The 23,919-nt window shown below is 54.9% G+C and overlaps 2 protein-coding genes across 2 annotated transcripts; both read right to left on the reverse strand.

Moving 5' to 3' along the window:
- Positions 1–828: 828 nt before the first annotated feature.
- Positions 829–2,303, reverse strand: TNFRSF13C (TNF receptor superfamily member 13C). Its single transcript, XM_036867482.1, has 3 exons — positions 2,153–2,303; positions 1,557–1,799; positions 829–1,016 (listed from the first exon to the last, which is right to left on the reverse strand). Exons 1-3 carry the CDS (start codon positions 2,301–2,303, stop codon positions 829–831), a joined length of 582 nt encoding a protein of 193 aa, XP_036723377.1.
- An 8,146-nt stretch (positions 2,304–10,449) lies between these two features.
- CENPM (centromere protein M) lies at positions 10,450–23,574 on the reverse strand. The gene is made up of 6 exons (XM_036864657.1): positions 23,449–23,574; positions 22,855–22,934; positions 19,895–19,987; positions 17,212–17,291; positions 15,953–16,044; positions 10,450–11,227 (listed from the first exon to the last, which is right to left on the reverse strand). The coding sequence occupies exons 1-6, from the start codon at positions 23,503–23,505 to the stop codon at positions 11,087–11,089; spliced, it is 543 nt and encodes a 180-aa protein (XP_036720552.1). The 5' UTR covers positions 23,506–23,574; the 3' UTR covers positions 10,450–11,086.
- Between the last annotated feature and the right edge of the window lie 345 nt (positions 23,575–23,919).

The following is a 23,919-nucleotide window of genomic DNA, read 5'->3' on the forward strand; positions in this document are numbered from 1 at the left end:
CTGGCCTCCTAACAAAGGAGCCTCTTGCAGGTCCTGGGCCCTGCCCTGTGTATAGCCCAGTGTGCCCTGGAGGCAGCTGGGATTCCAGGTGGTCTCTGATGGAGATGCCTGTCAGTGTGCCTTCAGTGTGAATCTGCAGTCCAGCTCCAGAGGCTGTAGACTTCCTCCCAAGGGAAGAGAGGGCTTCCTCCCAAGGGAAGGGAGGGCTACAGCCTGGGGCTCTGGAAGCTGCCACCAGGGTGAAAATGGCATCATAGGTCCTAGCAGATTGGGCCAAGCTCAGGGGTGACCCTAGGATACAGATACCAAAGAATCAGCACAATTCAGGCTATTTCTTAAAATCATCTTGTACTAAATCCCAAAGAAAACAGGTCAGTTGGTTACCCATTGCTGCCATTTGTATCAGTTTAAAAGCAGGACAGCTCTGAGAGCAAGTATTAAAGAAATACAACACCGAGCTACAAATTAAGCATCCTCCCACTCGATCATTTTCCTAGATTCATTCGGGTTTATGGTGGCTTCCCCATGCTAAAAAAACCCTCCTACTCAGAGTACCCCAACCACTCGAAAGCACAGAGCTCAGCCATGACCTTTGAGGGCTGCCATAGATGGTATGATTTTAAGCCAAATGCTAACATGCCATACGATGCCATGCAGTCTGAATGCTGTGGTCTGCGGTGCCTGTGGTTCTGCAGGGTTAGCCGGGGAGCAGCATGGCTCCCAGAAGAGGGACGGGTGGGAGCTGGGGTGAAGAACCGAATTCAATCTCCAAGCCCCTGGCTGATGGCCCACAGGGAGGGCAGGGACCACCTCCTGCCCCCTCTGTCGCTATGGTTGCTCCGGGCCGGCCGTCTTAGTGGTCACCAGCTCAGTGGAACCCAGCTCTGTGGCTGGCACAGGGACGCTGTGGGCAGGTGGGGTGGTAGCTGGGTCTTCACTGGGCGGAAGCCAGATGGGAGCTGTGGCATCCAGGGTTCCCGGGGAGAGGATGCTGTCACTGTCCAGGGGCTCTGGGGAGGTGGGAGGGGAATGCAGGGTCAGGATTGGGTCACAGCCTTCCCCCATCCCTGTTCCAGAAGCCTCCCTGGAGGAACAGCCCTCTGACTTATGAGAGAGAAGTCAGTTGATGGAGCCCCACTGGCGGGATTGGCGAGGGGTGGCACATGATCGGCCCTCAGGACAGGAAATGCTGAGAGCGCTGGCAAAATGGGAGAGGGAGAGGAGGGGTGGGAACCAGTCTGGCTGTCCAGAGAGAGGGCAGGACAGACCCCCTCCCTCCACCGGGCTCCCCAGCCTCGTGTCTCTTCCTCACACAAGTCTGGGATGCCAGAGCTGTGTCCCTTGCCTGGACCGGGGTCTGGGGCAGGACTATTTCTCCCTGCTCAGCCTGAGACCCTCAGAGCGCACTCTTCGCCCCCTCTGTCTGCATCACCCCCTAGAGCCCTGCCTCCGCTTCAGACCTCCCCCACGCCTTTACTCTGCCCCTGCCCCTCAAGGGCCATGTGTCCCCTCCGACGGCCCCCAGCCCTCTCGGTTCCCCTAGACGCGGAACTTACCATCCTGGTCTCCGTCCGGGGCCTCCAGGGCCTCTGGGGCAGCCGCCGCGCCGGGCCGTCGCCGTCGGCGCCTCCCGCTCACCAGGCCCAGCAGGACCAGGGCCAGCGCCAGGCCCAGCAGCGCGGGGGCGCCGAAGAGCAGCGCCGGGAGCGGCAGCGCGGCCTCGGCCTCGGCGGCGGCCCCCGGACCCACCGACTCCTGCGGCTGCAGCGCCGTCCCGGGCGCCAGGCTGCTCGGGCCGCCTGCTGGAGGGGACGGGCAGGCAGAGCACGGGGCAGAGGGGAGAGAGGAGCGGGGAGGGGGAGGGTCGGAGGGAGGCGAGGCTGGGCCGCGGAGGGGAGGGACAGCCGGGCGGGGCAGGGCAGGGGGAGGGGGAGAGAGGGGGCCGTGAGGGCCACGCGGCGATGGCTGGTCCCCATCCAGGCCCCGGCCCACAGGCCCCCCTCCTCGCCCGTTATCGCGATGGCCCCCGACGTCCTGGGACAGGGGGGGGTCATGCCTGCGACTCTGGTAGGGTGGGGGCCTCCTGGCAGAACCCTCCCTCCCCTTTCAGGGCCGCCCTGCGTGCCATCCATCAGCACGGCTCAACTCTTACCCGGTCTAGGCTCTGTCGTCCGGAGGAGACTGCAGGCCACACATTTGCGAACCAGCGGGTCGAAGCACTGGGTCTCCAGGCACTGCGGGGCGGCCGGCCTGTCTCTGCCCCTCAGGCCCCTCGCCCCTCGCCTCGCGCTGCCAAAGCCCATGCCTGTCTGCCTACCCCGCTAGCACTGAGTCTGGTCTCTGCTGCCCTGTGGGGAGGAAACCGGGCGGGGCCACCACCCACCCCGCCCCAACCCGCCCTCCTGCCTGCTGGGGTGAGACCAGGTGGGACCACTCTTAGCCAGGGCCCCGGCACCCCAGACCTTCTATCTGTGGTTTCTCCATTCAACCATCACCCCCAGACAACCACTGGGCGGGCCCTCTGCTGGGCACTGAGATGAGGCTGGGGCTCAAACCAGGGCCTGCTCTTGGGGAGCACAGGATGGGCCCCTTAATCGGGACACAGACCTCTGGGTGGCCTCCTCTGTCCTGCTCCCCAAGGCCAGCCCAGAGTCCTAGACCATGCTCACCAGCCATCATCTCCCCCCACCTGCCTCCTCCGGGGAGCCCTCCTGTCCTTCTCAGGTAGAGCTGCTCAGTTCATCAAACACATCCTGAGTGGCCACACTGTACCAGGCCCCAGACGACTCCCACACTGGAGGTGGTGATGGGGGAGACAATGCCTCGCGGCAGCGGCATCAACGAAGATGATCACCACGGAGGGGACAGGAAAGCTTTGTGGAGGAGATGAGAAGGTGTTTGCTAGGTGGAGTGAGGTCTAGGGGAGCGCCCAGTGTGAGCAAGGGCCTAAATATGAAGGCCAGGGAGTACTGGGACCAGAGGCCCTTGACTGAGAGAAGCTGGGACTCCGGCTGGAAAGGCACTGGGGAGCCATGAAGGGCTTTAAGCAAGGCGTGTCATAGTCAGATTTGCCTGACTATGGTTAGCGAGGAACCACTGTCTGGAATAGAGGGCACAGACGGGGTAGGTCCAGGGACAGCTCGGTCTCCAGATCCTAAGCAGGCGGGACACTCAGATCAACAGATGAAGAGACAGACGAACAGACTGACGAACAGACCAACGCCCAGCAGGCAGGAGGCAGCTCACCCACCCGACTCCTTTTTCTCAGGGCTGTGTGTGTCCAGGCTTGCTCGCCTCTGTGTCTCACCGAGGCCCCTCCTGTCTGTCTCTACTCCCTGGTGTCTGGGGCAGACCCACCTGTCTCTCACCTGTGTCTCTCAGACTGAGTCTCAGACACACAAGCCCCCTCGACCTTCCTGGATATATGCTGCCCCCTCCCTGGGGGCAGGGGCTGGCAGAGAGCCTCAGAATGGAGCACGGACTTAGAGCCTCATGGTGGGCCATACCAGACCCCTAAGCACTCAGGGCTGGAGGTGCACAGAGGAAAGAGTAACTGTCCCGGGGGCAGGGAGGGGGCTTAGGGGTAGGAGTAGATCTTTAGCCGTTCAAGGGGGAGGGGAACCTTCCAGGCAGAGAGAGGGGATGGGCGAGGGCAGAAGCACAGAGAGGGGCAAGGGGAAGCTTGCTCTGGGAACAGGCATGGCCACTGCCTCGGGGGAGGCTGCAGATGGGCAGGGCCAGGCCTCAAGCCACAGGTCTGGGGCAGTGAGGAGCCCCAGGAGGTGTCTGAGTGGGGGAGAGATTCTCCGAGCTGTGCCTTAGAAGGGACCCTCTCCCCGGCTGCTGTGGAGTTGGAGACTGGACAAAGTGAGCAGAGCTGGCACCATGGAGGCTGGCACCATAGCCCAGGGCCAGGGAACGAGCCAGCAGCTGTTTAGGAGGAAAGAGGGATGCCATGGAGTGAGGGGAGCAAGGCTGGTCCCCAGGTTTCTGGCTCCGGGGACCCTAGGACTCACACAGAACCCTGAGCTGGACGGCCTTGAGGAGCCCTGGCCCACTGCCTCTCCGTCCCCTACCCACGGGCCAGCAACTCCGTGGCAGGAAGGTGTAGGCGGTGGGGCAACTGCAAAGGAGAAGTGGGTCTGGGGCGGTGGGTGTGGGTGTGAGAGTGGGTGTGTGGTGTGGGGGTGGGGAGCCCGGAGCTGGAGAGGAGTCAGGGCAGGGAAGGCCCTCCCATGGGGCAGAGGGGCGGCGGCGAGGCTGGAAGACTGTGCCCCAATCCCCGCCCCATCGCCATTGCTACGGATGCTGTTATTACCTGTTACCCTAGGGACTGCAGGGCCCTTACTCGCATCAGGCATCTCTTTTAGCCCCAGTGGAGGGGGATGGGTCTCGGGAGCCTGGAGGGGGAACCTATCCCTGGGTGAGGGTGGAGCCAGGTCTGGGGTCATTTACTTGAGCCATCACTGCAGGGGCTGCCCCGGCCTCTGTCTCATCTCACCGTGGCTGCTCTGACTCTGAGGAAGAGTTGTGGCGCTGCTGGTCGTGGACCCTGGCGCAGGCCACCTTGAGGGAGAAGCGGAGACACTCAAAGGTTTGACACAAAGGTTTCCTGGGTGCCTCCCATGTGCCTGAACAGCCAGGCGCTGAGGACAGAGCAGGCAACAGGACACGTGTCAATGGAGTGTGCGGGCACCTGACCCCGGAAAAAACCTTTTCACTTGCGCCTCCTAAACAGGGAAGCGGGAGGCCTCGAATCTCTGCTTGGACGATTTAGGAGTTAAGAAGAGAAATTTCACCATCAGACCAACGTGGTAAAAAGTTATTCCTCAACGTATTCTTTTTTTTTTTTTCACATAGCTCTTAAGTCAATTAATTTTTAAAATTCGTCTTCTACGTCACTTTTTAACTATGAGATGTGAGCAAGAGAGAAGAATTAAAGTTTCTAAAATCAATGTGGTTCAAGCAAAGTTCCCTTGTTCTTTCGATAGTTTTTACTTTAAATAATTTGGTATCATCACCTCAATGCATGTTGAAGCAGAAAATGAGGGACTTTGTTGCTGAAAAACCCTTCAAATTGAATCTATCAGTGTTCTCAAATTTTCATTCATTGATGAGTTTTTTAAAAAAGACGATTAATTTGAGTCTGTCAGGGAAAAGGGAGTCTCCCTTGATCTGTATCCCTAAAATGCCGCCCCCAAACACCGTCCCCATGGTTCTGACACAGGTGCTATCATCATGTACGTTTTTCAGGTGGGGAAATAGGGGATCTGAGGGGCAAAGGGATGACCCAGCACGTTCGAGGTGGCCTGAATGGGGTCTGTGTCCAGCCGACTACGAAGTGTGGCCTATGCCTTTCGTGCCTCAAGCACAGGACTGGGGAAGTGAGGAAACTCTGCCTGTTGGACAAGCTCAGTGTCATGGTGGGGGCAGTCCCCAGGGGCTGAGAGACCCAGCCCCCCAGATCTGGATGTGAAAGTGCTCTGAGACCCGGGATGCATGTATTCTGTACTTAAAAATTAGTTTTATTTGTCATTTTGTGAGTAATATCTGAACACAGTCTCATGAAAAAAACCCTCAAACAATACAGAAGTCTATGAGTAAGAAGGGGCATTTCCCTGCCGCCCCCAGAGGGAGTCTGTTTTCTCTTTGGAGTCTTTCATCCCAGTCTTATTTTTATGCCTTTAAACTCTCGTGTACGTGCATAGAGGAAAAACAGGCTTTGTGTTTCACAGAGGGGCCACGAGGTATGGATTGTTCCGTTGGCCTTTCCCATCCCTGGGCCCGTCCTGAGGGCTGTGCTGGCTCTCTTGCTCCATCTTTTGTTTTTTGTTTTTGGATGAACCAGGGCCCTTGGCGGTGAGAACGCAGAGCCCTAACCACTGGACCGTCAGGGAAGTCCCTCTCGCTCCATCTTATTTTGTCACAGCAGCTGGAGCCCCCAGAGTAGTGATTCCCTTTGCCTTTCTCACGTATTAGCTCTGACATACAGCACACTGCCAGAAAGTGTCCCTCACCGGGGAGTGGGAAGGATGCACTGTTGGGCCTCTGGACACTGGGAGAGGGTGGGAGAGGCAGGGAGATCAGTACAAAGTCCTGGTGAGGCCAGAGAGCCCCCGGGGCCCCTCTCCCCTGAACCCAAGTTATACAAGGGCAGGTCATGCCTGTCCATGAGGCAGTTAGAAAATCCTTGCCCAGGCTCTTCCAGGCCCTCTCTGCCTAGCCTCAAGCCCCCACTCCCCCTGCACAGTCACACACACACACGTGCAGTCCAGGGGTTCCTGGCCAGAGCAGCCCCAGCAGTTCTCTCAGCCTGGCCCTAGGCTGGGGGACGTGGGCCCTCCATGTGAGGTCAGAAAGGAGACCCGGCCCTTTAGCCTCACGGCCACAGGGAAGAGTCCCCACCTCCTGGGGCCAGGCCTGCAGGTGTGTAAGGTGGACAGAGGCGGTGAGGCTAGGGTGGGGAGGGGGAGGAGCAGGGAACTTCCCCAGCGGTCATCCCTCCCCAGGCGTCATTCAGGGCACCACACAGGAGGGACAAGTTGGCCGCTGGTTCGGGGCCTCCTGGGGGCTTTTGGCCCTGTGTGAACACACAGGCCGGCTCCGGTTCAGACACCAGGTACTTACTGAGACCTGCGACGAGTCAGGCACTGTTCTAGGTTCTGGGGAGACAGCAGGGAACCACAGAGACAAAATGCCAACAGTAAAACCATATAGTAGGTGAGGAGGTGAGAAGTGCTGGGGAGAAAACTTCAGGACCGAAGGGTGACAGGGAGGGCCAGAGACTTGGGAAAGGCCCGGTGAGACCTCGGAACAGGGGCACAGAGGTGCGAGTGACCCCGGAAGACGTCTGGGGAGGAGCAGGCAAGGCCCAGGGGCTGGCACAGCACCAGGAAGGTGGCGGCGTGCACGCTTACCACCTGCTTGGCCCTGTGCCCCACGTGTCACCTGAATCCTTTGCCTCAATCCTGTGGGGGTAGGTGGAATCGTGATTCTTACTTTGCAAAGAACAGAGCAAGCTCAGAAGGAAAAGGGATGAGTCCGGCAGCCCCTCGGCCCCTGAGCTCTCCCACCACTGCTCCCACGATACAACATCTGGGGGTCGATGACACTGGGGGGGGTGGGGTCAGGTCCGGCACAGAAGAGGACCAAGTGCTGGGCACCCCCTCTGAGCCTGGCCTGGCAGGGCTGTTATGCAGTCAGACCAAGCCTCCACCAAATGCTAGCTCCCAGAACCCCCCAGGGAAGGCTGCCTCCTGCCCAGGTCAGGGGCCCTGGGCATTGCTCATCCCCTCTCCCTCCCAGAGCTGGTCCTCAGGGACCCCCCATCCATAGGGTCACACTCAAGCAGGACTCACAGATTTGGGATGTGCAGAGCCCACCACACTGTCTCCCTCAGCCTCTCCAAGTGTCTGTGAGAAGTCCTTTCACAATGATTCTCTGCTCGGCCCCAGGGGAGACTGACGGATGGCAGGCGGCGGGGGGGGGGGGGGTGTGCGGTTTAAGTCAGCAGGCACCTTCTGGAAAGGGTCCCTTTGTGCTGGCCTGGCACCGGGTGTGAGGGGGCCTTGACCTCAAGAACCCCTGCACCCGACCACCCAACCACCCAACCCTCGGGGCGCGTGTAGGGTGTGCATGCGGCAGCTGCGGTGTCAGGCACTTCAGCTTCTCTGAGCTCACGAGAACCTCAGCAGGCCGTGGGGCTCAGGGATGGGAAGTAAGCCACCCCAGGTCACACTGCAGGTTGGCCGCAGACCCCAAGTCAATGGGACTCAAAGGCCGGGTCCTTTCCCACTGCATCACTTCCCCTCTGCTCGCTGAGGGGTGGAGACACAGGTGCCATGCTGCGGAGCCCCCTCCCCGCAGGGAGGCCCTGACTCCTGGGCAGACCTGGGCCTGAATGCCTGGGTCTGGGACGCCTCCTACGGAGAATGTGAGCTCCTTGGGCCTGGGCTCCAGGGCTGCCCACAACCAGGTGGCCTGAGGACACAAAAGAACCTGTGACCCTGAACAAGCCCAGCCCCTCTGACAGCCTGGACGCCTCATCCACACGGCGGGGGCCCGAACGCCCCACGCCCTCCTCTGTGCTCTCAGAGGGCCTGGACCGGGGCAGCTCCCAGGCCCAGCAGAAGGGCATCCCTTCCGGGAGCCTTGGGCTGCCCACCCACTCGGACCTGCTGCCCAGGGGTCCATGCCCACCCTCAATAACTGCCTCAAACGTGACCACCCTGTGACCATGGCCAGCCCCAGAAGTCTTCCATTTGCTTGGAGTTTTATGTTTAAAATAACAGCTTCTCAGTCTCAGTCCTCACAACCGGCTGGAAGAAAGGCATCAATTAGCCTGACCCCATTCTACAGATGAGGAAACTGAGGCACATCGCGGATAAGTGACCTGCCTGAGATGGGGAGATCAGTAAGAAGCCAAGTGCAGCCTCTCCTGTCTCCCTCCACAGCACCAAGCGCCAATTCCGGGCACCACGGGGGCATAAAGACTGGTCTTCCGTCACTTCCCTCCGTCAAACTGTCTCCTGGACAATGTTGCTGGCCCCTACTCCCGGGCTGGGGGCAGTGGGCCCGAGGGTGGCCGGCGGCTGTTTGGGGGTTGGTCAGCTCTGCTGTGAGGCAGAGGCGGCCTCTGGGTCCCAGGGCCCCCCCCCCCCCCGCCAAGCTCGCTGGAGCTGACAGCAGTGACAGCATCGCGCTCCCCCAGCACTTGGAAGGCTCCCAGATCCTCGGCTGGAGAACGTGACGCCATTTCTCTTGTTAAATGGCACCAGGTGGCGAAGAAAACGTGGCACAGGGACCAGAGAGAGAGAGAGAGTGCCTCATGCTGGCTCGGGGTGGGGGCGGGTGTATGGGGAGGACCCCACCTGTCTCCAGGCAAAATGACAAGCCCAGAAGAGGCAGGCAGGCTGTGCCCACACCGCTGCACTCTCCTGCTTGGACACCATGCTCCATCCCCCAAAGGCCTCCCCTTCCCCCACCCCTCCACGGAGCCCTGCAAAGCCCCGCCCTTTGTGGCCCAGGCTCCTGAGGGGCTGAAGACAATGCGGTTTTCTAGGAGCCCCGGGGGGGGGGGGGGGCCCTCTCGGAAGGCCGGCCTCCTGGACCTCTGCTGATCCTGCCCTTCCCCGCAGATTCACCGCCCACCTTTACTGCCAGCCTCTTCCTTCAAGCCAGACCCACCCCAACTTCAGCACAGAAGCTGGCTTCCCTTCCCAAATGCTGGGAGTCCTTGGGCGACCCTTGTGCCCCAGGCCTGCTGGAGCCCGAGGCTTGCACCACCCCCCTCCTGCGGTGGGCCGGGGCCCCTAGCCTGCTCTCGCCCTCCCCTCCGTGAAGCCTCCCCCTGTGCTAATGGGAGACTGCCCTTCCAAACGGCTGCTTTCTCTGGCTCAAGGCCTGTGTGTCCACCATTTCTGTGTTCTCAGCTCAGGGCCTGCCCAGCAGAGATACCCAAACCTTTGTTCAACGATTAGGTGCCTAAGAGAACAACCAGAGAGAAAAAGCAGAGAATTGGGGCCAGAGGTTGTCTCTGCCTCCGATTAGCTGTGCGACTGTGGATAAGCCTCTGATGACAAATCTCAGTTTCATTAACTGAAATGGGGAAACACTGTCAACCTCACAGGTCTGTGGGGAGGGTGGCAGGAGCGACTGTGTGAGAAGGGCTCTGTAAAGTGTGAAGCTCTGAGAAGGTCGGGTGGGTGACGTCTGGGACCTGAACCGGAATCTCCACAGCTGGCAGCTGAGGCTCTCGGCGGGCTGAGGGGATCCGTGGAAGCCAGCCAGGCATCTGCAAACCTTACCGAGCACACACGAGGGGTGGGGCGCTGGGCCAGGTCTGGAAGGAACCCAAGGAGAGGAGAAAGGCGGGCCCTACCCTTATGACGCCTGCGCCGAGTTTCAGGTTGGCCCATCCTTCAGTGGAGAGCATAAGCTGCGGCTGCCACGGTGACGTCAAAGCAGAGGCCCTGCAGTGCTGGCACCGTCCAAGGCATCAAGCAGGGCCGGTCGTCGGTCCTGAGGCCTGAGGACGGAGGACAGGCCGGGGCACAAGCTGGGTGGGGTTGGGAGGGCGCTGTCACGCTCCAGGGTAGCCGGGACCTGGCTCTCTTCCTGAGGTCTCTCCCACCAGACCTCCTCTTCACCCCCAAGCTCTCACATGCGTGCCCAGCCGGCCATAGCGGAGCAGCAGGAGCACAGACCTTGCTGCCAGGGTTTCTGGATTCTAATCCCAGCACTTCCACAAATTCTAATGAGACCCAAAGGAGAAGGAAAGCAATGGTCATTGCACAATCTCTTGCTGCCAACCCAGAAACCAGCCCTCGGTCAGGTTCTCTCACTGAATTCTCACAACCTTAAGACTTCACAGTGTAATTCCTGGATGTGCACCAGTTTTTGAACTTAGCTCTGTGTGATTTCAAATAATAGTTCAAATAACTGTTCATTGAGTGCTTACCTGGCACTGTGTAAGCATTAACACGTTTATTACGAAATACATCAAGCACTCAAACAAGCGCAAGAGTAATACAACCTCAGGCACTTCACCTCCACCATTTCATACAATCCTCACAATGCAACAGGGTAAGTAGAACAATCTCCATTTCACACCTGGGAAAACTGAGGCCCCAAGAGGCAACAACCAGGTCCTATAAGCATGGCAAGGCCAGGATGCGGAGTCAGACTGGGCTCATAGAGTCCAAGCTCCCCCTACCCGACTCCTAATTGTTCTGAGTCAGTTTGCTCATCTGCAGAATCAGAGTGGTGGACGAGACCAGTGATTTTCAAACTTTTTTTAGCCACGGACCCTCTGTTCAGTTGAAGTCTTAAGTGGAGAGAGAACACGTCAGATGGATGAAGACCTGGGGCTCTGCTGGAGTGAGCGTGGGAGGGGGAGGGGGCTGGAGTCCCACCAGCTGGGCTCCCTCCCCACCCTCTGCCCCCGGCACGCCCCGCTGGAGCTCGAGGACTTTGGGCCCTGAGGGAACTGCCCGCTGACCCCGGCCTGTCAAGCGCCAGCAACAGTGACTGTTTACTGAGCCGGCCACCAAGCCATGGGGAGGGGCAGCCCGGGGGCTGGTGGCCCTCACAGGTCCTCCAGGGAGGGGTTCTCAGAGCTCTGCAGCAGGGACAGCAAGTTCAGGGCCGAGACGCTGGGCACGTGGCCGGCGCAGATCTGCAGCATGCGGACCAGGCGCTGCGCCATGGTGACTCGAAAGTCTCCTATCTGCAGAGGAAGAGCAGAGAACAGCGGTGAGGGGCCTGCTGCCCTCACGTGGAGCAGCTCCGCGGGCTGCCCAGGGGAGCGGGGCGCTGGGATGTGGGGACAGCTCAGGGCACCGCTGCCCAGCATGGCCACGCCCTTGTCCGCGCCACACCTCGCCGAGCCGTTTCCAACCACCTCAGCTTACCGAATCCTTTAAACACCCTCCAGGGATACCAGAGACGATGACCCCTGCTCCAGAAGAAATGAAGGCTCAGCAAGCTGGGCGGGCGAGGTTAGGTCAACTGTCCAGAGGCACACAGTCAGTGACTGCAGAGCTGGGATCTGAACCAGGGCTAGTCCCAACCAACGCTGGGGTAGAGTAGGCCCCAAAGGCTTCCTTCCCTGGCATCTGTCTGAGAGAGACGCTCACAGGGAGAGAAGGGAGGGGTGGGTAGAGAGCGGCCCTTTCCGAGGACAGGGAGGCACCATCAACAGACGGTTCCTGTATCAGGGTCTCTGAAGGGCTGGTGGGCCCAGAGGAGCTGTGGGATTAGGCGGGGCGACAAGACTGTCCTAGGGCCTGGCACCAGATGGTGCGGGCAGATGAGGTGCTCATTATAAATGCTGAAGAATCAACAGTGATGCTCAGATGTTCTCCCCTGACCAACAGGTGCCCTCAGAAGCACCTCCCCCTTCCCCTGTCCCCTCTCTAACTGGGGAAAGGGCGCCACCATCCACCCAGTCACCCAAGCTGGTGACCAGGCAGCCCCACGCCCTCCTGCTCTTTCTCCACCATTTGCCACCCATGACATCCTGGGTTTTAAGTCCAGAGGCGACGTCTCAGTCCTCATCACACTGGCCTCACTCGCACTGAGTCTCCTCTCAGCAGAATCTCACGCAGCTGCTCCCTCTCCTTGACAGGCCTTTTCCACCTGGCTCCCGGGACCCCACCCTCCGCAGCTTCTCCTCTCACCTCGCAGGCCGCTCCCTCCTCTGTGTGACATCTAACTGCTGGGGGTCCCAGGGCTTGGCCTTTGCATCTCTTTCCCCCACACTCGGTCCCCAGGTGACCTCATCCAGCTCCGTGACCTTCAAACCATCTAATTGCTGAGTATGCCCAAACTGCATCTCCAGACCTTTCCTCTGAGTGTTAGACACACGTGTGCCGCTGCCCGCTTGGCTTCTGGGTAGACTCCTAACAGACTCCTGTCTTAGTGTGTCCGAGACGGAGTTCCTGGGAGTCCCCCCAAACAGCAGTCGCCCCCATCTCAGCCACAGGCAACCCCGTCCTTCCAGCTGCTCAGACTGAAAACTCCAGAGTCGACCTTGACTCTTCTTCCTCTCCTGTCTCACATCCAGGCCATCAGCACATCTGTCGGCCCGGCCCTGGAAACACCCAGCATCACAGACCATCTAATCTCCCTCTTCCCCAGACACCACTGCGCCCAGGCCATGCTTAACTCTTCCAGACACAGTCCCCAGGCCCATCTCCTTCTTTCTGCCCCTGTCTCCCTTCAGTCCACTCTCCTCCCAACCGCTGCAGGGACCCACTTAAAACCCGAGTCAGGCTGTGTCCCCCACCCCCCCAGCCCCACACTCTCCATTGCTCCAGTCTAACTCAGAGTGAAAGCCACCACCTGTCCTACGACCCACAAAGCCCCACGGTCACTCTGACTCATCTCCCACAGCTCTGCTCCAGCCACCCATTACCCCCCTGTGGACCTTGAACACAGCAGGCAAGTTCCAAACTCAGGGCCTTTGCACTTGCTGTTTCTCCAACCTAGTAGGCCTTTCCAACAGGAGGCTCCCCGGCACCTTCCTTCAAGTCTTTACTTAAAGTTCATTTTTTTTAGTGAGCCCCTTCAACCCCTATGTAAATCTTGCCACTTTACCACCACCTGACAGGTCACATCTCCATTCTCTAACATGCCATACATTCTACTTCCTCACTTTGTTTCCTCCACTAGAACAGAATTGGGAGTTTTAAAACTGTTCTGCTCTATGCTGCTTCCCTAGTGCCTAGAACAGTGCTCGGTGCACTGTAGATTATGTAAGAAATACTTGTTTTATTTTTTTTTTAATTAATTAATTTATTTTGGCTGCATTGGGTCTTCGTTGATGCGCGTGGGCTTTCTCTAGTTGTGGCGAGCGGGGGCTACGCTTCGTTGCGGTGTGCAGGCTTCTCATTGCGGTGGCTTCTCTTGTTGCAAAGCATGGGCTCTAGGCACGTGGGCTTCAGTAGTTGTGGCTCGCGGGCTTCAGTACTTGTGGCATGAGGGCTTCAGTACTTGTGGCTCGCGGGCTCTAGAGCGCAGGCTCAGTAGTTGTGGCACATGGGCTTAGTTGCTCCACGGCATGTGGGATCTTCCTGGACCAGGTCTCGAACCCGTGTCCCCTGCATTGGCAGGCGGAGTCTTAACCACTGCGCCACCAGGGAAGTCCAGAAATACTTGTTGAATAAATCCTCTGAGGTCTGCGGCCTCTGCCTCTGAACTATCCCTCCAAACTGCTTCAGCTCTCACTCGGACTCCACAGTCTGCTTCCCGCAGCGGCCTCATCCCGAGCCCTCCTGCCTCTGGCCAGGCCTCCTCCCATCCACACATCATACTCCAGAGATGTGGCCCCCAAATCCCACTTCTGACCCTATCATGACTGCCCCGTCACCTACAGGAAGGAATGACTGAATTCCACTGCCAGGCTTCCAAAGCTCTGCAAATCCTTCTGCTGCTGCGTATGTTACATGTCGGTCTATTTTGCTTGATTCTGAGAGGCAGGGCCAACGTCTGAAGCATTTGTGTTCTCAGGGACCAGCACAGGACCCGATCAGCGGAGCTGGGAAATAATTTCACTGGGCGAATCCCACACCTCCCTGGGTGTTTCCTCATATGTAAAACGGGGCTCATAATTCCTGCCACGCAAAGGCCTCAGAATATGGTGAGGCTCCAAGTCGATTAAGCGGAGGAGTGTGCCCCGAACAGGACAGCAGCGGTACGAGGAGTGCTGACAGTGCAAACACTGGGTGCTTTGTGGGAGAGAATGCCAGGTCTAGGTTCTCAGCAGGGCTGCTGCTGGCTGGAAATAGAAAGTCGGCCACAGACCTTTTCTGAGAGAAGTTCTCAGGCTAGAGGACAACCCAGGACCTGGTACAGCCTGCCACCTCCTGACCACACACAGAACTGCACCACCACGCGCACCTCAGCTGTGGAGCAAAGATGGCGATTCCCCTTCAGAGCCAAGAGAAGGCACGGTGGGTGGGTGGGTGGGTGGGTGTGTGTGTGTGTGTGTGTGTGTTGGGGGTGGGTCGACTTGTTCAAAGCCACACAGTCAGCCCGCTAAGACAGGAAAGAGACAGCTGCACACCAACCTGGCTCTTCCGCTGACTTACTAGCTGTGTGACTGTGAGCACGTCTCGCCTCTCCTGTTGTGAGGAAAGCCTGCAGGGACAGGCCCCTCAGGGGTGCCCTGGGCCTCAGGTCCTACCTGTGAGATCAAAGCGTCGGTCGAGTCGGGGTTCTTAAAATAGTCATCAAATGTGAAACACAAATCTGTACATCTTAACCGATGCACTGAATGAGATCTAGGGCAGGTCTAATGACTTCTGCAGTGTCGGAGTAGTAATGAGATCTGCCCCAATCCCCACGGGACATGGCAATGTCCGCCGCTTCCACTGCAAACAGTCACAGGTTCTGCTAATGCTACTGACATCTCTTGCCTACATTCACAATGATAAATTTCTCTTAGAGGTTAGTGAAAACAAGAAGTAATTTTTTTTCTCGTCCAGGTCCGCAAATCCCCTGAATTCTTCTCCCTTCTGACTAGAGGGGTCCACAGACCCCAGAGTAAGAACCCTTGGTGATGAGGGACCACATACTGACTCAGTTCCCTCTTACGACATCACTTTGCTTTTGGGAACAGGTGCAAGACCCAGAACAGAGCAGAAACACAAATCTTTAAAACGAATCTCAAAACCAACTGAGCAGGCCTGGTGTGCGGGTGGGGCAGCCCAGGCCCTGGGAGCCCAGAGGCAGCAGCGTCAACTCCTGCTGAGGACCCTTTAGCAAAAAGTCATCAGGTTCCGTACTGCACAAAGAGAGGCTGAAGAGCAAAATTCAACAGCAAAATAGAAATCTGCTGTGCTAACCCCACAATGAGCAGTCACCTCGTGAGAAACACCAACAGAAGCAAGTCAGGGCAGAACCAATATCATATGTATCCATCCAACCACCTACCCACCTACCCAGCCTCCCCTTCTGCTGCCTGCTAGACCCCCTGCCCCAGGCTGGGACCAGACAAGGTCTGTAATCCAGGGAGGTAAGGGGGACATTGGGCACCTTTACTGCTGGTTCATGAGGCAGACAAGATGCCTGGCCTCAGAGCACTTAACCCCAGCAGGGAAGTGAGATATTAACAGGGACCCACAGGTACACGCACAAGACTTAGTTACACGCACAAGACTTAGTTACGAGTAGAGAGAACGACGCAAAAGCAAGAGGTGATGGCGCCTGGTGCACGAGCAGAACTCAAGATGCACATGGAGCATCACCCTATTTTATATGTGCGAACCCAAGGCTTACGGTGACCCACGCCAGGGCAGTGAGCAGGAGAGCCAGGGTTCAAACGAGGATCTCGTCTCCACATCAGGATCCCCTTCACCAGGGGACGCAACGAGCCTCCAAGAAGCATCCCTGCCACGCCCACTGTGCGCTGAATGCTCCGTCCCTCGACCCGCGTGCTCGGGGTCCTCACCTCCAGGTCACAGAAGAGCAGGGGGCTCCGGTAGGTGCGGGCCAGCTTCACGACGGTGTTCCGGTGAATGCTGCAGTGGCTCTCCCGCCCAGCTGCAAAGAAGCCACGGCCTGTAATCTCTACCTTCACGGCTGTCATCTAGGAAGCACTGGGCCAAGTAGTTCATTTCCCCTCTCTGGGCCTCAGTTTCTTACTAGTCAGTGGGGTGACAGTCCTGTTCTACCTTCTTTTCAGGGCAGTCAAGATCATCAAATCAGAAAATAGGCTGAAGGGGCTTGGATAGAGTGCTCAATAAAAACATGAATTTCCTCATCTATGAAATGATAGTAACAACCCCTACCCTGCTGAGTTACTATAGAGATTCAATGAATGAATACACAGAAGTGACCTGGTGTTCACTTATCCACCAATGCTTGCTGAGAATAATCCGTGCCAGGCCCTTCCTGCAAGGAGCTCACAGTGCAGCTGGCGGGGCAGACACACCATCAGTGTAGGTAGAAGGGTTAGGAGTCTCTGACAGAGGCATGTGTGGGATGGATACCCTGAGGGCCCAGACTGCAGGGCTGGTCAGGTCCCCCAGGAGGCAGAAAATAGGGCTTAGCGAGATAAAGAAGAGGAAAAAGTATTTGAGAGAAGCCACATGGTATAATCATTAAAGGCATGGGCTCTGGAATATGACTCTCTAGGTGTGAATCTCTGCTCTACAACTGTTCAGCTGCGGGGCCTTGGGCAAGTTACCTAACCTCGTGACCACAGTTTCCTCCGCTGCAAAACAGAGAAAATAGTACCTACTTCAGTAGTACCTGTCGTGAAGATTAAGTAATATAGAAACAAAGCACTTAGGACAGTGTCTGGTCTATTGTGAGTGCTCGATATAGGGTAGCTATTATTATTTCCACTGTTAATATTACCAGGTCTCAGAGAAATATAAGCCGAGCCAAAGAAGGGAAGAGTAATAGGAGATAAGACAGGAAGGCAGGGGCCAAACTGCAAAATACTCTGTGCCTTTACAGGAGTTTGGATTTTACTCTGAAAGCCACAGAGAGCCACTAGGCACCTCTAAGCCGTTATCTCAGCGGAATTAACTTGGCAGACTGATCAGCTGATTTGCTTTATAAAGACTGACAACATCAGATTCCAAAATGCATGTTTTTTCCATCACCCAGGCTGCCTTTGCAAGGAGTCCACCACAGGCCCAGCCGCAGCCTGCCCTGGGTTGGCGGGGGAGGGGGTGAGCGGCGGGGGAGGGATGCACTTACCGCCTGTGGCGAGGAAGCTCACCTTCCCCAGGAAGAAGGTGGCGTCCACATGGTGCAGGGACTCCTCAACATTCCGGAGGCTGCAGTGGCCAGGGCGAGAGAACAAAGCAGAGGACAAACCTCACAACAGAGAAAGCAGAAGCTGCCTGGCCTCTGATCCCAGAGAGGCCAGAGAACGAGAGGAGGGTGACAGGAAACAGCCCTAGAGGAATACTTTGTCCTTTCATATCTTTAAACTACTTTTTTTCTTTTTTAATTTAATTTTATTTTTTTATACAGCAGGTTCTTATTAGTCATCCATTTTATACATATTAGTGTATGTATGTCAATCCCAATCTCCCAGTTCATCCCACCACCACCGCTCCCCCACCCCCACCACTTTCTCCCCTTGGTGTCCATACGTCTGTTCTCTACATCTGTGTCTCTATTTCTGCCCTGCAAACCGGTTCATCTGTACCATTTTTCTAGATTCCACATATATGCGTTAATATACAATATTTGTTTTTCTCTTTCTGACTTACTTCACTCTGTATGACAGTCTCTAGATTCATCCACGTCTCCACAAATGACCCAATTTCGTCCCCTTTTATGGCTGAGTAATATTCCATTGTATATATGTACCACATCTTCTTTATCCATTCATCTGTCGATGGGCATTTAGGTTGCTTCCATGACCTGGCTATTGTAAATAGTGCTGCAATGAACATTGTGGTGCATGTCTCTTTTTGAGTTATGGTTTTCTCAGGGTATATGCCCAGTAGTGGGATTGCTGGGTCATATGGTAGTTCCTTCTTTCTTTATTTTTTTTTGGCTACTCCACGCGGCTTGTGGGATCTTAGCTCCCCGACCAGGGATGAACCTGGGCCCTCGGCAGTGAGAGCGAGGAGTCCTAACCACTGGACTGCCAGGGAATTTCCCAAACTACTTTTAATTACAAAGTCACTCAAGTTCGTAATATAATCAAACAGTAAACACGGGTGTATAAGTAAAAAGTAAAAGTTCCCGTCTCCAGCACCACCTTCAGTTTCAACTCCCCAGAGATAACTGTTGCTGACAGTTGGGGGTGTAATTCTTCTGGAATATTTTTCATATGCAAATACAGACAGTGATATGTACAAGCATCCAGTTGGGTCTAACTGGGTTCAACATCTCTGTTACATTCTTTGGAATGACCACACAGTACCACAAACTACTTTCCCTGTGATGGACATTTAAACGGTCTCCAGTTGTTCACTGTTACGAAAGATGCTGCGTGAATTTTCTTTCCCACAGGTCCTTACACACCCAAGCAAACGTTTCTGTAGGACAGATGCTAGAAGTGGAATGGCTGGGTCACAGTATGTGTCTTTTTTAAGTGTAGATAAGTATTGCTGAATTGCTTTCCAATAAGATTACGGTGATTTTAAGTCATATCAATCATATGAAAACACTCTTTTCCTCTAAGCAAGGGCACCCTGACCTTCTGGGTTGAGGCTTTCATTCACTCGTGTCCAGGGAGTGATGAAGGAACCTGCTGTTTCCTGGCCAAAAAGCCATCTCAAAGGTCAGGCTTCAGCCTGAATGAACACAGCCTGAGGCCAACAGCAACAGTGGCCCTGCCCCTAAGTGTGGCTGTGAAGCAGGACCTCTCCAAAGACTTGGGCCAGTGTCCCTTCTGGTGAACAGAGAGATCTCACCCAAAGAGCAACAGATCTGCTGAGCCAGGGCCCTCTGGCAACCATGGCAGATCTCAGCCCTTTCTCAGCCCCACCTGGGCCTAAGTCACCGTTGACCGGTTCCAACTGGTCAGGAAGTGCGGTCTGGACTTGGTCCTGATGCTACGTGTATCTGGTGTCTCTATGCCACTGGATTCCCAGGTGTTTCCACCACAGCCTTCCCTTGATCCCTACCACAGGCCCAGGTGTCTGCCTTGGTTTCTGTGCTGGTCCCTGTGTTCTGCTCTTAGCCAGCTGTCCCCCAGGAGGGAGAGGGCAGACCTTTCTTCTGTACTTCCTAGGCTGGCTGCAGACCTGTCCCCAGGGTTGCCAGCACCACAGGGAGACCGGATCAGGCCACCAGCATCAACACCACCCATGCTGCCACTGCCACGGCCCCACGCTAGACTGGGCTCTGACGCCGCACAGGCCTTGACAGTCCTCCGAACACACTACGCTCCTCCTGCTCTTTACATTAACCCTTCACCTGGAACATTCTGCTTACTTTCATCTTTCCCTGGCTAATTTCTCGTCATCTCTCAGGTGTCTATTTAAATGTCACCTCCACCAGGAAGTCTAGCCTGACCTAAGTCCTGAGAGTCAGAGGTCTTGTTTGGGCTCTCACAGCCCCATGCTTCCTTCTTTTTACAGTACCCATTGCAGGTACTGTTAACTGTCTGTTCAAAAGTCTAGCCTCCTCCCCTAATGGACCTTGAGGACAGGGGTCTGTTTCATTCATGTCTGTGCCTGCTGTCAGGGATACACAGTAGGCTTCAGAGAGCCAAATGACAGATGACACTGCTGGCATTTATCAGTGTCTTTTAAACATCGTGCATTGGCCACTGGCTCCCCCCTCCTCCCGGTCTAAGTTAACCCCAGGCAGCCTCTCCCTGTCTCCTCTCCTTCCCATCACAAGTGAGGCCACTGTCCCAGCACATCCCTGAGCCAGGTCTACCTGAGCCCGGCAGCCCCCATCCTCCGGCTCTCACCTGTGTTTGCTGTGAAGGTTGACCACGAACACAATCAAGTCAATTCGGGGCCGATTCACATTGGAGGGCAGAGGGAGGGACTTTGCCAAGTGGCTGAAAAACAAGAAATTGCAGGACTAAATACGTACCCACATCACAATGACTGTTCACATGCCACCCGTCACAGGGAAGAGGCTGTCAAGAGCTCCTCTCCTGTTCACCTGAAGCAAGACTTTTCAGGTGAGCACAGGGGCAGGGCAGAGCTGGTCCTATCCAGATGACTCCTGCTCTACTCTCCCTGTCAGAAAGTTTAGTAACTGCCTTGGCAACAGGGAGTTCTGGATATAAGATGGCATGAGGCTAGCCATCTACACTGCATGCTGGGAGGGAGACCAGGCTCAGAAGGCGGGGAGGGTGTTGGACTGTGAAGTTTAGGGGTTAAGATTGAAGCTCTTTGGAGTAAGACAGAAGTGGCCCCAAATCCCAAGTCTGCCAATTATCAGCTATGTGACCTTGGGCAAGTCACCCTCATCATTCTTGCCTGGACTTAGTCTCAGAATGTCAAATACCCACCTGAAGGGTTTTTTTGAATCCTCTACTTCTGCCCATTTCCACATATGACTATTACTCATCTGCCCCCCACCCCTCAGCTTATAATTTAAGAATACCAAAAAGTATACAAAACACAAAAGTTAAAAAAGAAACACATACTCCTAAAAGTTCAGTTACCTAGAAATAACTATTAACATTAGAACATTTTTCTAAACATCTCTCCACGTACACAATGTATACACATTCAGACACTAAAATACAGTAGATGTAATCGAAAAATAGGAGGGAGTCCCCTGGCAGTCCAGTGGTTAGGATGTAGCGCTTTCACTGCCGTGGCCCAGGTTCAATCCCTGGTCTGGGAACTGAGAACCCGCAAGGGGCATGGTGCGGCCAAAAAATAAAAAATAAAAATAAATAAAAATAGGATAATAGTATTAATTTTACCTGAATTTAGTGGAAGCAAAATAACTAAAGTAGAACTGAAAAAAAAAGATGAACTTTGGATAAATTATTTTTTAATCACAAGAAATTATTTCCTCAAAGAACCCAATTAAAAAAAGATTATGGAAAAAATGAGTAAGTTGGTATCATTTTTAACAGTTTTAATTTTACCTATATGGGATTGATTCTCTATTATTAAGAAAAGTGAGAAAATTAGCATTCTTAAAATCTACCTTACCGTTTGGACAAAACTTACAAATGTACATTTATATTGCTATTATTAATGGTATTATTATATACGTTTATATTTTGCTCTAACCATAACTTCGGACCTCAGCTAATGAAGTTGCCACTCTAGAACATGAGAGAGACAAAGGGTACTGAGGAAGGTCTCTCACTGGCAATTAAATGCTTCAGCAATAAAGAGACAATCATTTTTGCTCACAACTCATTGGCCAGAACTAGTCACATGGCTCCACATAACCACAAAAGGTCAAAGCTGGTTCCTGCCAAATACTCCAAATGCAGAGAGCCGAAAATACTTGACAACAAATGAACAGATGACCATATGGGTGATTTGCTTCTCCTGCCTAAAAGTCTGAAGAATTATTTACTTCAGAAGTAAATAATTGTCCATTTTTCCTGGAACAAGATATATGTACCCTTTTTAACGGACAAATTCAACTCTTCACTCATTCCAGGGAAGTCTTCTTCTATTACACTTCAAACACTTTTGCTGTAATTTTTCAAATCTTTCTTCTTTGTAAATAATTAAGTCTTTAACCACATCTACTCTGATCCTTGCTGTTTCTATGTATTTATTAGATCTCATATGGTATTATTTTTCACCTTTTTTGTCCTTAGCTCTGCAACCTCCCTTTTCCTCTCATTCTGTTATTATTTGGTCTTTGAACGCTTCTTTTAAAAATTCATGTTCCTATTAAATTTCTCAATGGCACAAAGCACTCAAAAAGGAGCTTTCTTCCCCTTTTCCCAGAGTGGGTTCTTCATCAGATTTTTTGCAAGTCATGTGTCTCTCTCTTTTTTGCCAATGGTTTCCATCTCGTTTAATGCAGGCAATTTTGTCCACATTTTCCATTTACTCTGATGCTAATTAATTTTTTTGACTTTTTTTTTTTTTGGCCTTGCCCCATGGCATTCGGGATCTTAGTTCCTGGACCAGGGATCAAACCCGTGCCCCCTGCAGCGGAAGCGCAAAGTCCCAACCACTGGACCACCAGGGAAGTCCCAAATTAATTTTTTTTCTTATCCTTTCCTATTTCTGAGCTATGGGTTTGAGATTATTGGTTATTGTGTTTGGTGTTCTATAGCCAAAGAGCCTGGCAAGATAGGTAGAGCACAGATGGACATATGAACAATCTTTATTTTGAGGGAAAGATTATGTTGAAGGAGAATGATCCAAACCTAGAGGGTATTTCCTCTGTGGGAACTGGAAATGCCCCATACTAGGTAGAATAAGAGAACATAATCTTTCTATCAGGGAGAATGACACTCACATGTATTCAGTCACTTGACTCCTGCCAGCAGCTGTTTCTACTCCCTCTCAGTTAGAAAAAGGAACACAAAATATACTTTAGTTACTTTTTCTCCAAGTGTGGGGGGTATCTGAGCATGTACTCTGTGCCAAGTACTGCTCAAGGCACTGGGGATTCACCAGTGAGCAAAAGTCAAAGTCCCTGCCCTCAAGGGGCTGACCTTGGTGTCCCTAGGGGTGGCAGACTGGAAACAAGTAAAGAAACATGGAAACTTCTTATAGTGACAAGTGCTAGAGGAAAATAGAAAAACTGTGTGACAGTGATGGAGGATGCCTTTGGACGGGGACAGATCACGCGTTAAGACGGAGACTCCGAGGGGTTGGTCAACCGGCTCCACCTGTGCCCGCCTCTCTGGCGGGCCCCCTACCGCCAAACCCGCTCTCCCTTGCGCCCAGGCCAGCGATCGGACACCCCCAGCATAAGGCTACTTACACCTTCAGCTCCGATGTGCAATCCTCCTTGAGCATCGCATCGGCCAGCTGCTGCAGAAGAGCATCCTCCGTGCCCACCAGCTGCCCAGAGAGAGAAGGCGACAGACTGACACCTGGACACAGCAGTCCCGTTGGAGGGCCCGGACAGCCGCGAACCCAAGATTCCGGCTCCAGCGCGCGAGGCACCCTTTTACCGAGAGGACTCCGGCAGAGGGCCCGAGGTTTGCACCCTCTCCGGTCCTGTCCGGAAAGCACTCACTACCTCCCCGGACCCTTCCTGGAAAGGCCTTGTCTCTCCCGGAGGTCCGACCCCTCTACGCGGGAAAACCGAGTTTTGGACACCCGGCACCACGCCCCGCGCGCGGTCGCCCCGCCCAGCCACCCCACCAATCAGAAACTGCGCACTTATTGGTGGGGACGTCCCTCAGCCTCAGAAGGGCAGCTACTCCAACTGGTTCAGAGTGTGGCTCTCCGGCCCACCACACCCCAGCCAGAATAGCCCACGCCAGCACCTCAGAGGGCGCAGGGGACCTGGCGGCTGAGGCACAGCCTGGGAGGAAAGGCGGGCGGGCGAATCTGGGCTGCTGACGCCTACCAAGATGGTGGCCGTGTTCAGGCCAGGCAGTTTGTCCAGCGGCCGCAAAACCGACATCCCAGGGACAGGCCGAACCGCCGCTCGTACGGTGCGCGCCGGGCTTTCAAACCACCCTGTGGTCCACCCCGTGTGCGTAATCGCGGGTCACGTGACAGTGCCTGGGCGGGACTTCGTGGGGGGCGGGGCAGGGCCTTCTTAAAGGAACCACTACCGCCTTTTCCGAGGGGAGGTTCCACCGCTGGCTGTAGGCACATAGGGTGCTGCTGCCTGCGGGACAAGACTTTTATTTCACGACTGGGAGAAAGAAGATATTCGGTGATTCAGTTATTCATTTTCATTCATTCGTGCTCATTCAAGGTGCTCTTGATTCCTTCCAAACCTGTCCCTCACACATCTTCTCCATCTCAATTGACTCCGTCCTTGCAGCTGCTCAGAACAAAATCTTGGGTCATTCTTGGCTCCCCTTCCCCG

The sequence above is a fragment of the Balaenoptera musculus genome, chromosome 10 (assembly GCF_009873245.2).
Source record: "Balaenoptera musculus isolate JJ_BM4_2016_0621 chromosome 10, mBalMus1.pri.v3, whole genome shotgun sequence".
In the NCBI taxonomy this organism is placed as follows: Eukaryota; Metazoa; Chordata; class Mammalia; order Artiodactyla; family Balaenopteridae; genus Balaenoptera; species Balaenoptera musculus.

Excerpts from the sequence above, each read along its gene's own strand:
- CENPM (XM_036864657.1), bottom strand. The coding sequence starts at position 23,505 with ATGTCGGTTTTGCGGCCGCTGGACAAACTGCCTGGCCTGAACACGGCC. Across the intron at positions 17,292-19,894 it reads AACCTTCACAGCAAACACAG|CCTCCGGAATGTTGAGGAGT; the intron begins GTGAGAGCCGGA and ends TGGCCACTGCAG. Across the intron at positions 11,228-15,952 it reads TGCTCTTCTGTGACCTGGAG|ATAGGAGACTTTCGAGTCAC; the intron begins GTGAGGACCCCG and ends CTTCCTCTGCAG.
- TNFRSF13C (XM_036867482.1), bottom strand. The coding sequence starts at position 2,303 with ATGGGCTTTGGCAGCGCGAGGCGAGGGGCGAGGGGCCTGAGGGGCAGA. Across the intron at positions 1,800-2,152 it reads GACGACAGAGCCTAGACCGG|GCGGCCCGAGCAGCCTGGCG; the intron begins GTAAGAGTTGAG and ends CCCCTCCAGCAG. Across the intron at positions 1,017-1,556 it reads CCCGGACGGAGACCAGGATG|CCCCAGAGCCCCTGGACAGT; the intron begins GTAAGTTCCGCG and ends CCCCTCCCACCT.